This window comes from Oncorhynchus masou, chromosome 3 (genome assembly GCF_036934945.1).
Source record: "Oncorhynchus masou masou isolate Uvic2021 chromosome 3, UVic_Omas_1.1, whole genome shotgun sequence".
Lineage (NCBI taxonomy): Eukaryota > Metazoa > Chordata > Actinopteri > Salmoniformes > Salmonidae > Oncorhynchus > Oncorhynchus masou.
Genome location: NC_088214.1, coordinates 42,829,145 through 42,843,471, shown reverse-complemented (window position 1 = coordinate 42,843,471; position 14,327 = coordinate 42,829,145). Strand labels below are relative to the sequence as shown.

General features: G+C 46.4%; 1 protein-coding gene across 2 annotated transcripts in view; it reads left to right on the top strand.

The window, feature by feature from the left end:
- Nucleotides 1–12,912, top strand: part of LOC135517160 (uncharacterized) — a 49,605-nt gene extending 36,693 nt beyond the window's left edge. For both annotated transcript variants that reach the window (XM_064941225.1, XM_064941218.1), the window contains exons 36-56: nucleotides 2,606–2,743; nucleotides 3,199–3,361; nucleotides 3,592–3,707; nucleotides 4,068–4,214; nucleotides 4,371–4,484; nucleotides 4,747–4,872; nucleotides 5,092–5,250; nucleotides 5,399–5,557; nucleotides 5,762–5,924; nucleotides 6,147–6,340; nucleotides 6,462–6,554; nucleotides 6,764–6,968; nucleotides 7,237–7,424; nucleotides 7,568–7,665; nucleotides 7,863–8,053; nucleotides 8,329–8,534; nucleotides 8,649–8,811; nucleotides 9,677–9,786; nucleotides 9,896–10,021; nucleotides 12,238–12,385; nucleotides 12,540–12,912. In XM_064941225.1, coding sequence (XP_064797297.1) covers nucleotides 2,606–2,743; nucleotides 3,199–3,361; nucleotides 3,592–3,707; nucleotides 4,068–4,214; nucleotides 4,371–4,484; nucleotides 4,747–4,872; nucleotides 5,092–5,250; nucleotides 5,399–5,557; nucleotides 5,762–5,924; nucleotides 6,147–6,340; nucleotides 6,462–6,554; nucleotides 6,764–6,968; nucleotides 7,237–7,424; nucleotides 7,568–7,665; nucleotides 7,863–8,053; nucleotides 8,329–8,534; nucleotides 8,649–8,811; nucleotides 9,677–9,786; nucleotides 9,896–10,021; nucleotides 12,238–12,385; nucleotides 12,540–12,550 — 3,018 coding nt within the window. In that variant the 3' untranslated portion in view covers nucleotides 12,551–12,912. The remainder of the gene's footprint in view (nucleotides 1–2,605; nucleotides 2,744–3,198; nucleotides 3,362–3,591; nucleotides 3,708–4,067; nucleotides 4,215–4,370; nucleotides 4,485–4,746; nucleotides 4,873–5,091; nucleotides 5,251–5,398; nucleotides 5,558–5,761; nucleotides 5,925–6,146; nucleotides 6,341–6,461; nucleotides 6,555–6,763; nucleotides 6,969–7,236; nucleotides 7,425–7,567; nucleotides 7,666–7,862; nucleotides 8,054–8,328; nucleotides 8,535–8,648; nucleotides 8,812–9,676; nucleotides 9,787–9,895; nucleotides 10,022–12,237; nucleotides 12,386–12,539) is intronic.
- Nucleotides 12,913–14,327: the final 1,415 nt, after the last annotated feature.

Here is a 14,327-nt window from a genome sequence, read left to right as displayed (position 1 = left end):
TGTTATAGTTGGGTATGGAAATCTCAGAATTTTTGGTGGCCTTCCTGAGCCAGGGCTCAGACACAGCAAGGACATCAGGATTAGCAGAGTGTGCTAAAGCAGTGAGTAAAACAAATTTAAGGAGGAGGCTTCTGATGTTGACATGCATTAAACCAAGGCTTTTTCGATCACAGAAGTCAACAAATGAGGGTGCCTGGGGACATGCAGGGCCTAGGTTTACCTCCACATCACCCGCGGAACAGAGGAGGTGTAGTATGAGGGTGCGACTAAAGGCTATCAAAACTGTTCGCCTAGAGCATTGGGGACAGAGAATAAGAGGAGCAGGTTTCTGGGCATGGTAGAATATATTCAGGGCATAATGCGCAGACAGGGGTATGGTGGGGTGCGGGTACAGCGGAGGTAAGCCCAGGCACTGGGTGATGATGAGAGAGGTTGTATCTCTGGACATGCTGGTTGTAATGGGTGAGGTCACCGCATGTGTGGGAGGTGGGAGAAAGGAGGTATCAGGGGTATGAAGAGTGGAACTAGGGGCTCCATTGTGAACTAAAACAATGACAACTAACCTGAACAACAGTATACAAGGCATATTGACATTTGAGAGAGACATACAGCGACGCATACAGTAATCACAGGTGTTGAATTGGGAAAGCTAGCTAAAACAGTAGGTGAGACAACAACAGCTAATCAGCTAGCACAACAACAGCAGGTAAAATGGCGTTGACTAGGCAACGGGGCCGACAGATAAAACATAAACAAGCAGAATGGAGTACCGTGATTAATGGACAGTCCAGCGTGCATCAGCTATGTAGCCAAGTGATCAGTGTCCAGGGGGCAGGGAAGCTGGATTGGTGAGTGTTATCCAGGTTTAAAAAAACTAACAATGACTAAATAGCTTGTTAGCTGGTTAGCTTCTGGAGGTTCTTGAGTGTGTTCTAAAAATTAAAAATAATAGTAGCGATTCCGTATCACATTGCCTGAGGCAGGTTACCGGAAGGTATAAACAAATTAAAAATCGAAAAGAGAGAGAGTAAATATGGGTCCAGTGAGTGTTTGGGACGCGGCGATTCAGACGGTTAGCAGGCCTGTGCTAACAAGCGAACAGTTAGTAGGTCGGGGCTAAACAAGGTAGCAGTTAGCGGACCGGGGCTAAACAAGCTGGCAGTTAGCAGGCCGAAATAGCAAGCAAGGAGATAGCAAGGGCTAGAGAGTTAGCCTTTGGGGGACGTCGCGATGGGGTGAGTCTGTTTATTCCTCTTCATGCGGTGACATCGACAGACCGGTCGTGGGTCCGGGAATTGTAGACCAGGAGTATGCTACGGTGGTAGGTATTGTAGCCCAGGAGTATGCTACGGTGGTAGCACAGGGGCTCTGGCCGGGCTAGCTTCAAGCTAAGTGGGTGGAAACGCTAGCCAGGAGTAATCAACCGGGGTTGCGGTTTAGCTAGATAGCTCGTTGTGAAGATCCAGCTGAAAGATGTTCCGTTTGCGGTGGGAATCCGGGGCTAAAAAATAAATAGGTCCGTTATGCTCTGGTTAGAGTCGCGTTGTTCGAACTGGCGAGAGCTTTCCGAGCTAAAGGTTAGCTGATGACCGGTTAGCTGAAGACCGCTAGAATAGCTGGTAGTTAGCTGGCTAGCTTCAGTTGAGGGGTTCCGGTTCCGAAGTAAATATAAATACTTTAGGAAAAATAGCTACATTGGGTGAGGCGGGTTGCAGGAGAGTATTTGGAAGCTGAGGTTTAGCAAAATGTTTTAAAAGATATGCGAAGAAAAATATGTAAAAACGAAAAAAGACGATATATACAAGGGACACGACACGTCTTACTGCTACGCCATCTTGGCTTTCTAGGTGGGAAGGAGAGTCGGACCAAAATGCGGCGTGTAGATTGCGATCCATGTTTAATAAACAAACGTAAAACACGAATCAATTACAAACACTACAAAACAACGAACGTAACGAAAACCGAAACAGCCTATACTGGTGTAAATAAACACAGAACAAGGACATCAGAACACTAAGGACAATCACCCACGAAACACTCAAAGAATATGGCTTCCTAAATATGGTTCCCAATCAGAGACAACGATAAACACCTGCCTCTGATTGAGAACCACTTCAGACAGCCATAGACTTAACTAGAACACCCCACTAAGCTACAATCCCAATACAAACACACCACATACAAAAACCCATGCCACACCCTGGCCTGACCAAATAAATTAAAACAAACACAAAATACTTCGACCAGGGCGTGACAGCTCCTCAGTGCACTTTGGAAGGAACCACTTACTAGGGGGAATTGGGGGGTAAGGGTTTAGGGTAGAAAAGTCCCAAGGAATCTGGATAGCACTGTCCTTAAACACTTGGGATGCTGCAAATGTTTAGTAGCGATATTATACAGCACACGCTGGCTCGTGGGTGGGTTGGTCTGGGAGGAGGGGTGTGTGTGTGTGTGTGGCAACGTGCTGCCTTTGGTGCGCAGCACGTTGGCCGTTCCTGCTGGGACTTGTAGCATAGCGTGTCGCGTGCGGCATGGAAGGCCCGCGGGGCCTTGTGTTTGACAAATGTGGCTTAGTCTAACAGAGTTCCCCTGTTTCTGTGTTCAGTTGAATCAGTCAGACTCCAGTGTCAGGGGGATGGTGGAGCTGCAGTCGGGCAAGAGGAAGCTGTGGGCTCTGGGGGAGCTGGCTGTCACTGAGGGCGGCTACCGTCAAGCCCTGGAGCTTAACCAAACCTACCCACAGGTAGGCAATCATTCACTGTACTAGCAGTCCCCTAGTTATGAGTTCACTCACTAAACACATTGGCCACTAAACACATTGGCCAAGTCCAAAAACAAATCTATTCGGTGTTTTTAGGTGCTATAAAGGTGTAAGCTTTTTTTTAAGTCTGTTGGAAGACTAGGTTCCTTCAGATATCTAGTTCCTTCAGATCCGCAAACAATGTAATTACACAGTGAAATATTTCAAAATGATAAAGTTATGCATACCGAATAAGCGTTCCTACCGTGCCACCATCACAGCTGTCGTACTAATACGTACGTATTACCAGGGCCAAGGTCAGTTTTTATTTCAATTCAGTCAATTCAGGAGGTTAAACTGAAATTGGAATTGGAACCTTTTGACGAAAGTGGAATCGGAATTTCAGTTGAATTCCTCAGTTGATACGTTTTTGACCATGCGATTGGTTGTGATGTTAGCTGAAGCCCCTGCCCAGGAACATTGCAGTGAGGATGTCGTACGAGGCAAGGAACTGGAGCCACCAGCTGCAGCATTGGGCCGTGTGGGGCAGTCAGGAGTTCAACATGGCCGCCCTCTACTCTGCCCCTCCAGGACTGCAGCAGGGAGACCGCACACTCAAAGGTACTACACACTATGGGCCAGTTTCCCAGACATGTATAACCAGCTTATAATGCCTTATAACCATGTTATAACAATACTTGACTAAATACCAGCCATTTTGAGTCTGTTGGAATATACATATAAATAATAACATCATTCCTCATTATAAGACAACATCTAGGCTCCTATATACTTATAAGAACATTATACCTGCGCTCTTTACCTTACGAGACGTGTTTCCTTGTCCTCAGTTCAGATTGCGTCTGTGCGTCACGGGTGCAGTCTGGATGTGGCGTTAGAGCGTTCCCTCCACGGTAGGCTGGACAGTGTTGTGCTGGGCTGGAGCAGACATGGAAGACAGGAGGAGGTGAGACTGGTTGCACCACCGAGCTATGCGCTGAGAGTCAACCATGTATTGGGATCGTTGGAATGAATCGATGTGTGAATGAATGAATAAATGACTGGACGAATGAGTGAGTGAGTGAATGAGTATACTGTTTGATCCCCAGTAGGGGGTTTTCGAGCTGCAGGAGAACCCTCCGACTGGGACTCTTGAAATAACAGGGCATTTTTGGAAAGCTTTGGGAATTCTGCAACCTTAATCCCCGGAGAGGATGCCGAAGGAGACAATCACATCCTAAGTTCCTGCGTAGGATGATTGTAGTACTTTTGTTTTGTCTTTCTGGAATGTGCTACTGTGGACCTGATGGTGTCTGTGTTTGTTCAGGTTCGAGCTCTCTCCTTGTGGAGGGGTCAGGGGGAGAGTAGTGAGACAACATTGGAGCTGAGACAGCCATTCACCCTAACACTCTCCCAACTCTACCTCCACACGATCTCACGTGCCTCGGCCACGGAGCAAAGAAGCAACCATCAGGTACCGGCAAGATACACACGTGCACACACCACACACACGCATCAATTTAATTGATTTATGACGCACCCGCGTGTGTGTCTCTCTCTCTCTCTCTCTCTCTCTCTCTCTCTCTCTCTCTCTCTCTCTCTCTCTCTCTCTCTCTCTCTGCGAGCTCAGACCCATGTCTCCTGGGACAGTGGCTCTCCTGTGAATGTTTCCCTCACCCTCAGCCAGCAGTGGCTGGACAGCTTCAGCAGGGGGCAGGCCTGTGCCCGCTTCTCTCCCGCGCAGGTACAACCATAGACATACAATATCATGTCCTATTTAAGTCCGTGGGTACAAATTCCCACTCGAGTAAACATCTATTGTTGACGGTTCCCGCGGGTTAATACAGTGAAAGAGGGATGCATTTCCAAAAACGCTAACATTGGTAGGCAGTAGACGAACAACAATCGACTTAAGAGGATCTTAATGCTACACCCAAGATGTGTCTCCTTTTTCGAACCTTTCATCTGGAGCTCACCTGGAGTGTGTGCGCGTGTGTGACCTACAGGAAGTGGTCCCTTCCCTGGTGGCTGTTGAGGGATGTGTCTCAATGTCCAAGGAAGGGAACTCCTACTCCCAGAATGCTGAGCTGAAGTGGGGCGACAAGAGCCTCAGGCAAAGCATGAACTACCAGGTACTGAATTCAGGTCATTATTGTAAAAGATTATGTGTTCTCCGTCACTTCCCCGGTTACAATAAAGGCACGCCATTTATTTTTATCAGGTGATCAGTGCCCGAGAAATCGCTAATCTGGATCACATGGTTATTTGGGACGCAAATCATCGATGCCTCATGCTCCATTGAAAGGGTTAATGGTGTCGTCTATAGAGTGTGTGTTGTGTGTTTCCGCCAGTGGAGTGCCACAGGACTACACACCCTCCAGCTGGAGGCTGGAGCAGAGAACGTGTCTCCCGCCCCCTGTCCCTCACACACCCTGCTGGCCCAGTTCCACACCAACCTCAGAGACAGGATGGAGCACCACATACAGGTGGGCCTCTGTCCCCCGCACTTGGTGAGTATGTCATCGTGTTAGGTCATCGTCGACCTAACTTCATTATTATACTGTTATACAGAGACAGAGTAAGCACTTAGTTCAACCAGTCAGCTTTGTGTGTGTGTGTGTGTGTGTGCGTCTGTGTGTGTGTCTATCTATATGTCAGTCTCTTGGCTGGTCTGGGTACCACAGAGTGAACATAGGGACAGAGCTGCTGTACACCAAAACCCGTCTCTCTCTGGCGGGACAGCCACACTGCAGCCTCACCCTGGCTCTCACCAACTCCTCTACCGCACACAGCACCAACATATCACTGGTAACTGAGGTGAGCACTGCCATCATTGCAATATATGTACATTATGGGCATTGTATGTTTATTATATGGTAATATGCATGACTGTACTATAGCAAGGGCATGGTGCAAGGTCATGTGTTCATACCATTGGAGGTTATAGCCATCTGTGTCTGCACTGTGTCTGTGTGTGTGTGTGTGTGTGTCTGTGTGTCTATCCACCTGTCTGTGCTGTAGTCTAAGGTGGGTAACTGGAGTGTGAAGGTAGGGGGCAGTGCCCTCTCCTCCCTGCTGGGTCCTGGGCTGCAGATCCAGGTCAGACTCGACCGCAGTGAGCAGGTGTGGCTGAGGGGGGCGCTAGAGGGACGCTGTCTACATGCTACAGTTGGATATGGAAACGGTATATACAGTAGGCTTGAAGATTGAGGACAAAATAAGTTGTGGCTGGTAATATAGGGCATGCCCGTTGCATAGCTTTCATCTCAATAGATCATGTCATGATCTAAGATTTTACCTGACTTTGGTGTTCATAATTGTGTCTTTGGTGTGTGTGTGTGTGTGTGTGTGTGTGTGTGTGTGTGTGTGTGTGTGTGTGTGTGTGTGTGTGTGTGTGTGTGTGCAGGTATAGGACCAGATCAGGACCTCACAGTGGCACTGTGTCTGGAGGGCCGACGGAAGTTAGGCCTAACCCTTGAAGTACTGAGACGAGAGGACGGGACTCTGCTTGAGTCACTCACGTCCGTCTCCGTGGGCACAGCCAATCAGAGCCTGTGGTTACGGGCCAGGGGATGTGCAGAGAGCCTATTGGCAGTGGAGGTAAGAGATTTACACCCAATAGAAAGCGACCGTTGATCTGTCTCATGAAAACACGAGACATCCCGTCAGACTTCCTGAAACCCGTTTCTTGATTATCCCACTATTTCAATGCCGTCTCCAGGCTCAAGTCCACCATTTGAGCTCTCAGATGAGAAGGAAGATCTTGGAGAGAGTGCAGACGTTACAGCACCTCCTGACAGAATTCAGGCAGCAGGTTTGCTTTGGAAATTAATTTACTTCCTTGGTATATGACTTACTTGAATACTTAAATACACAGTCCCTTACTTGAATGTCCTAATGGTATTATTAAGTAGCTCAGGAAAAGAGCATCTGTCAAAATCAAATGTTAATACTCCATAGATTAATCCACAAATGTCTTAACAGCTTTCTGACAATTATGCCCTGTAATCCTCCTGCTACTAGTCCAAGGACATTGAATTGCTTCAGGAGCTGAGCGGCGCAGCCTTACGTTTTACCCAGAGAACAGAGGCCCTGCTGGGGCAGAGAGAGGGAGGAGCGTGGGGCTCTTGGAGGGCCAGCCGACTACGCCACGCTCTGACTCACAGTCTGCCACGCCTCCTCCTCCTACTACAGCACGCCTCTCAGCTTGGACAGCATGAGCTCAGGAGTGAGTGACCTTTGACCTATTGTTAGGAGTCTAACCCTGTCATAAACGTATCTTTACCTAAGCACTAGGGTTTATGATATCAGTCTGGTAATGTCACTCACTTGTTTATGAAGTTCATGGAGGTTCAGTGTCTCGTGAGTGAGTGAGTGAGTGAGTGAATGAGTGAGTGAGTGAGTGAATGAGTGTTTGTGTCTGTGTGTGTGCATATGCGTGTACAGTACATACCTACACCTTCTAACTTTGCCACCTCCATTATCTCCATTCGCAGGACCACTATCCACTATAGCCGGGGCGTACCATGATGTGACAGGCCAGAAGGTAGACTCTGTATGGAGGGAGGCTGTGTCCATGTGGACTGACAGACTGGTGGAGCTCCTACCCACCCTACTGGAGAACCCTCATCTTAGACCAGTAGCCCAGTTCACCCTCACTACCCTCAGCACTATCCTGGATGTGGTGAGTTTATGGTGGAGAGAGACACCATACTAGATAAGGGGAATAATCGATTGGTATGGCAGCCATTTTGGAGAAAATTGTGTGGTTGTAGGAGTAACGAAGGAGTGTATTTCTGGGAATTTACACTTGCATATTTGTACCAGGTGAGCCATCAGACTGGCCACTGGGCAGAGTTGAGGTTGGCAGTAGCCTTGGCGGGGGTCAGAAGACGATTGGCCTCTGTGTACAAACTCTCCGCAAGGTATGAACTCTACCGAGCTTCTATTTCTGTTTGTTTAACCGTATTATTTTTGTATTCAATTAAAGAATACCCTTAAACATTTCCTGGACTGGGTTCATCATGTACTTGAGCTACACGGAACATGACTGTTGCATGATTCTGTTGAGACAGGCAGAAGACACAGAAAGTATCTCTTTCATTCTATTCTACTCCCCTAGTGACTGCTCTGTCTCCGTAACTATACCCCTGCCCCTGGCGCGGGCCCCTTGGTCCAGGATGGAGAAGTTCGGGGTGGTAGAGGTCCTTCTGGAGGAGTGGCTCCTCAGGCCCTTGCAGGCCCTCACCTCCCTCAGGCCCACCGCCGAGCTCTACCGCCTGAAACGGAAGATCACGGACAGCCCCTTCTGCCGTGAGCTAGGCCGCCATTTTGAATAGGGATCGGAGCCGTGGGCTCTTTCTCAATGTATGTTCCCATGCATTCTCTCGCCTCATCTTCTTGCCAACCTTGGACCTTCTCCTCCAATAGCGTTGAGAAGGAGGTGAGGAGACAGGACGCGAGGGATTGAGGAAAGATTAGTTGAGAATTTGTGTATTTAATGGGCCGCTGTTTTAATACCTCTAAAATGCATCATAGGTCTCATCCATCCTTTGTGATATTGGCTGATCCCTCCCTCCTTCCACCAGATGAAGCTCTGTTGGTGGCCAACCAGTTTGTGGTGTCGTTCGACGGCCACCTATATGAGCTGCCAGGCCCGTGTCCAGTCATCCTAGCTCACGATATCACTCAGGATGACTCCTTCACTGTGCTGCTAGGTTCAGACTCCAGCTCACAGCACACTCTGTTGGTGCGGATGAATAACAGCACTGTTGCCATCCACCACAATGGAGAGGTACAGAACATTAAAATAAACTGTTTTTACACTGTTCTCTATACAGTATTTCAAATAATTACATTTTTGAAAGTATGATTTGATAAAACATGTATTATTTTTCTATTATTGTAGGCGAAATTCAATTGTCATGTCACACAGACATCCTACAGTGATAATGGACTGGTCATCAGGAAAGAGGGGAATGTTGTCGAGGTGTCCAATCAGAATGGAGTACGGGTGTCATGTGACCCATTGCTCGACCTGTGCAGCCTGACTCTGGATGGCTGGCTACATGGTATGAACGTGATTCAAATTCAGAAGAAGACATTTGCGCACCATTAACCTTTTGTTACGTACGCCTCTAGGAAGAGGGAATGCAACACCCTGCTACAACTCAACTCCCTGTGGAGTGAAAGAGGTATGGGACTGTAGGTGCGAGTAAGGATGACAGAAGGCAGAGAATTGACCGTTTGCTAGGAATTTATTCCGTCACACGGTAATGTTGGGGAAAAGGGGCTGAACAGAACCAAAGCAAAGAAAGTAAATGTCAGAGCCCCCTCTCCTACCATACCTGCCTACCCACTACTTACCTAACTAGCACCACCTGGTGCACTAACCAAAATACAGGGGTTGGTCCGCCCAGGTCTTACCTAGTGTGCATAGACAGTGTATATACTACGGGTATATGTATTCCCGCGGGCCTCTTGCCTAAGCACTCCCTAGGTGCCTTCCCCTTCCTCCCTGGGAACAAACTAAACAGAATATTACAAACTGTTTCTCAACAAAAACCGAGAAAAACTAACTCAGGACATTAAAGAAGCTCTGAGCAACAAACTAACGCAGAACTTAACAATCAGCTCTCTCAGCAACAACTAACACAGGGTCAGCTCTCCAATCATCAATGGGGGCCGACCAATCAGCTGCTTGTGGAGAATTTCAGGAAGCCATTTCCTGAAACACACACTCACAAATACACAAACTACAACACAGAAACTGGGGAACGTAACACCTTTTGATAACAATAATGACTGTTTTGGTTTACTGAGAATCCCATGTCATATTTATTCCGGTGTATGGTAGTAGTATTTAGTTCAAGCAGAAGTAATTAGTGACTCCTTCACTGTCTCCATGCCGTTCATTGTCTTTGATTGTCTATGCAGGTGTGTCCACTGGTGTCCTAGGGACCAATGACAACGAAGCAGGAAATGACTTCCCTCTTCCTGATGGCTCACAGGCTGACAACATGGCTGACTTTATGCACAGCTGGCAGGTAGGAGAAGACACATTTGACACATTATGGACAGTTATAGCAGCCTACATAAATAATAAAATGTATGAATGTGCTTTTCATTCTCATTCCCATGTGTTTATGCTGACAGATCAGTCCTGAGTGTGGCAGTGTACCACAGATAGCAGAGCCCTGTTCTAAGACGACTGCCGATACTCTGAGCTGTGACTTTCTCTTCTCTGCCCGTGACTCTCCACTGGGCTCCTGCTTCAGAGTGGTGAGGACAGCTTTACACAAACACTTTAATCAGACAGGGTCTGGGCGAAGGTGGGCACTGCTGCCCTGTAGAGGTGGACCTGGTCGTAAAGGTTGTTCAAGTCCAGGGTGGAGTGGTGGACCAGGTATTTGGTTTTGAGGCACAGTCACGGGAAATACTTGTTTACCCACTGTTTGGTAGCAGGGTGGAAGTCTTTTCGTGGTAGCAAGGTGCAGATAGTGTGTTGGGGAAAGTAGAATAAGCTTTTTTAATCACTCCCTTCAGTGCTGTGGCCACCCTTTCCTGCTGTGCTCTCAGGTTGTTTGTGCCTGTGTGTATTATTATGTGGCTGGGTGACCCTAGTTGGTCCTCAGACAGAAGGTCTAGGGTGCGCTGGGTGAACCTAGTTGGTCCTCAGACAGAAGGTCTAGGGCGCGCTGGGTGAACCTAGTTGGTCCTCAGACAGAAGGTCTAGGGCGCGCTGGGTAAACCTAGTTGGTCCTCAGACAGAAGGTCTAGGGCGCGCTGGGTGAACCTAGTTGGTCCTCAGACAGAAGGTCTAGGGTGCGCTGGGTGAACCTAGTTGGTCCTCAGACAGAAGGTCTAGGGCGCGCTGGGTGAACCTAGTTGGTCCTCAGACAGAAGGTCTAGGGTGCGCTGGGTGAACCTAGTTGGTCCTCAGACAGAAGGTCTAGGGCACGCTGGGTGAACCTAGTTGGTCCTCAGACAGAAGGTCTAGGGCGCGCTGGGTGAACCTAGTTGGTTCTCAGACAGAAGGTCTAGGGAGCGCTGGGTGAACCTAGTTGGTCCTCGCGATGTCGACGCTATGGGTGGACTGTTCTGCTGTGGTGTCGAGACTTTCGTCGGAAGCTGAGGTGGGCTGTTCTGCAGGCTTCTCTGCGGTGGTGGCCACCTCAAATGGGTTGTTCTCTTTCACACGCCATCCCACCTCACCCTCTCCTCCAGCAATCTGATCATTTAATCTAGTGTTCTGTTCTTCTCCTGCTCTTTCTCCTGTTGATGTTGTCTCACCACAGTCCAGAGTGCAGATATGTCTCTCTCCGTGTCTGGTTGAGGGGGTGTTGTTGAGCTGGAGAAATTTTTGTGCTGACTGAAGTGTGTTCACCTCCTGTTCTAGCTCCACCTGCCGTACCCCCAGCTGAGTGAATGTATCCTTCATTTCAATGAGGGAGTAGTACTCTGTGCTGGAAGGTTGACATTCTGCTTGAGGTTGCTCTTCTGTGGGGTTGTTTAATGAAGAGGTCTGGTCTGACACACTCGGGGTATCTTAATCAAGAGAGATCCTGTTGAGCTATCTCTTTGATAATGTGAAAGTCCAGCTGAAAGTGTTTGGGGTTTCCCTGTACCATTACTGTTCCAGATTTGTACACTTTCACATTTTTTTGACTCCGAGTCCAGGTTGTCTAGTATCCTGAGTTTCCACCCATCGGAAACACCCGCCCTCTTAACAGATGGGTAGTGTGTTAATATAGTACTGTGCCATGACAGTGGATGGTCTGTGTGGAAGATGAATTTGCTTATGTTCCAGTTGTTATAACAGTCAGCAAAAAGTGTCTCTTGATTTTCCATTAGGAGCTTCATTTTGTACTCTTTTCGTGCCTTATCATATTTTTATTTTTTTTACAATTTGAGGGTACTGTATTTTAATTACCTCTGAACACCAGGAGGCGGCTTCAAAGCTCTCTGAATTTGGTTGGTGTAGACTGTGACTCTTCTGCCATTGTTGGGCTCAAGGGCTTTGACACCTCTCATTTCACACGTCAGTGCTAATTGAAGTTGTATCTCTTTGTCCTAGCAAGCTTGGTAGCGTTAACGTAGCATTCAGTCCTTATAAAGTAAAACATGTCATTGTAATGTATTTGTCTTGGCTTTTAAAAGTGAAAAAAATAATAGCTTCAGATTGAACATTACTTACTCAGTTCCAGGTTGGATGGTGTTTTCAGGTTTCTGTTTGTTTGCCAGAACATTTGCTGTATAGATTGGGAATAATAATCCTCCGTAGTAGCAATGCTTCCAGGTAATTCCGTCCAATTCAGGCTGTAGGTTTGAAGTTTTGATTTGGAGTGAAGGTTACGTTGTATAGGGTTGCATCCTGTATATGACCCTGCCGAAGAATCCAAGTTTATATATATTTTAAAACATGTTGAAAAATGCAGGAGCTCATCTGCTCTCTCTCTCTCTCTCTCTCACTCTCTCTCGCTCTCTCTCTCTCTCAGGTGGACCCAGGCCAGTTCTTATCGGTGTGTGAGAGAAGCCATTGTGGCTCTGTCTCGGGCCACTCCGGCGCATCCTGTAAGCTAGCTGCTGCTTTTGTATACCTCTGCCAGAGAAACTATGTCCCCTTAGAGCTCCCTGTCCAATGCAGTAAGTATGACGTACAGCTAACTCCATAGAGTTGCAGTGACGAGGGATTGGAGTATCCTGGCAACCACGGTCTTATGACAATACATAACATACATAATAACCGTATATTGCGAAATGTTATTCTTAGCTTGTGTTTCTTTTCTCTTTTTTTCAGTTCGAGTATGAGGAACTTCCATAATGTTACGATTGAGTTTAGGAATCATTGCACGCGCGATAGTACACCAGAATATGTGTGAGGCTCCATTCCTCCGCTTAGGCATCAAAATAATAACAACGGCAGTGGATCAGACGCCACTGCGGCGTCCATCTTTAACAGTACTGCAGATATGTTTGTTGCTTTTTGTAGGGTGTCCAGAGTGGGTGAGAATGCACTTGTGATGAAATTTCACTTCTGTATGTCATAAAAATGCATTTTACCAAGACAAATATGATTATTCATGTTCTGAATTGTTCAGTGGATTCTTTCTGAGCATGCCACGAACTAAAGTAAATATAAAAGGCTTTGAAAATAAAAAAGCTTGGCACACGCTCAGTGCTTGATTGACATTTCACCGAGATACACTTATTTTTGTGAGAAATCTTCTTTTTTTTAAAGAACAAAAATAGATATCCATCTCAGTTATTTAACAGACTCTCTTAACTAGAGTGACTTACAGGAGCAGTTAAAGTTTAGTGCCTTGCTCAAGTGCACATTTTCACAGAGTCGACTCTGAGTTTCTAACCAGCGCTCTCTGGGTTACTGTCAAAGCACTCTTACCTGCTAGGCTACCTGCCACCTCTATAGTGGTTTATGTCCTGCAGATTTCAGAAGAGAGATGACAAGTTTAACGTGAAAGTGAGCCTTTCAGGTAGCCAGTAGCCTTAATTCTTGCACAGAATCCAGCCTAGCTAACGCAAAGCAATTTTCCAGATTTTTGACCACTTTTTTCCCTCTGGCCTCCATTGATTTAGGCACACTAATTCTGGCAATCCTACAAGAGTAAAAACTCCAATAACTTTGAATGGATTATGATAGAGACATGGGGTTTGGACCATTGGTACACAATAACATCATTTTACCCATTGGTCGAAAGATGTTTTTGATTGGACACCCCACTTGAACATCCTTTAAGCAATTGTGTTTTGGATTTTTTTTTTTACCATGTTATTTTGCCTTGTAAAACTGCTGATGTTTTTGTGTACCATCGATAATTAATATGTACAGTCATTTTTGTTTAGATAGTAACATTTATGAAACCTTTGTCAATGTGAGAATAAAGTGGACAATCCTAAGGAGTATTAAACATTGTTCCTTAAAGGGCCAATCATCAGTTGAAACAATAACAAAGTGTTCTACCCGTCTATGTAACGGCTGTTGGAAGGAGAGGACCAAGGTGCAACGTGGTATGTGTCCATATTTATTTAATAAACACAGCAATAACAAAGAGAACGACCGAAACAGTTCTGGCTGGTGCAGACACACAACAGAAAACAACCACCCACAAATCATAGTGGGGACACAGGCTACCTAAGTATGGTTCTCAATCAGAGACAACGATTGACAGCTGCCTCTGATTGGGAACCATACCAGGCCAAAAGCAGAAATATAAAACATAGAACAAAAACATAGAATGCCCACCCCAACTCCCTGACTAAAATAGAGACATAAAAAAGGAACTAAGGTCAGGACGTGACAGTCTATTTTTCTGTAAAAAGCTAAGGGATGGGCTGGAGAAATATAACTACTCTCCAATTCATAGACAGAGCTATATGGATGAAAGGACAATGTTTACAAAACAATGGAGTAAAATAAGCTTATGTTTTGGGTTCTGATGGTGTACGACAGTTGAACTAAGCTCATGAGACATTTATAAGTTATATTCTTCAACAATCAATGTGTTTATCATTAATTTATAACAACAAAATTAGCACCAGAGATTGCCCCTTTTAACCTTAATCTGTT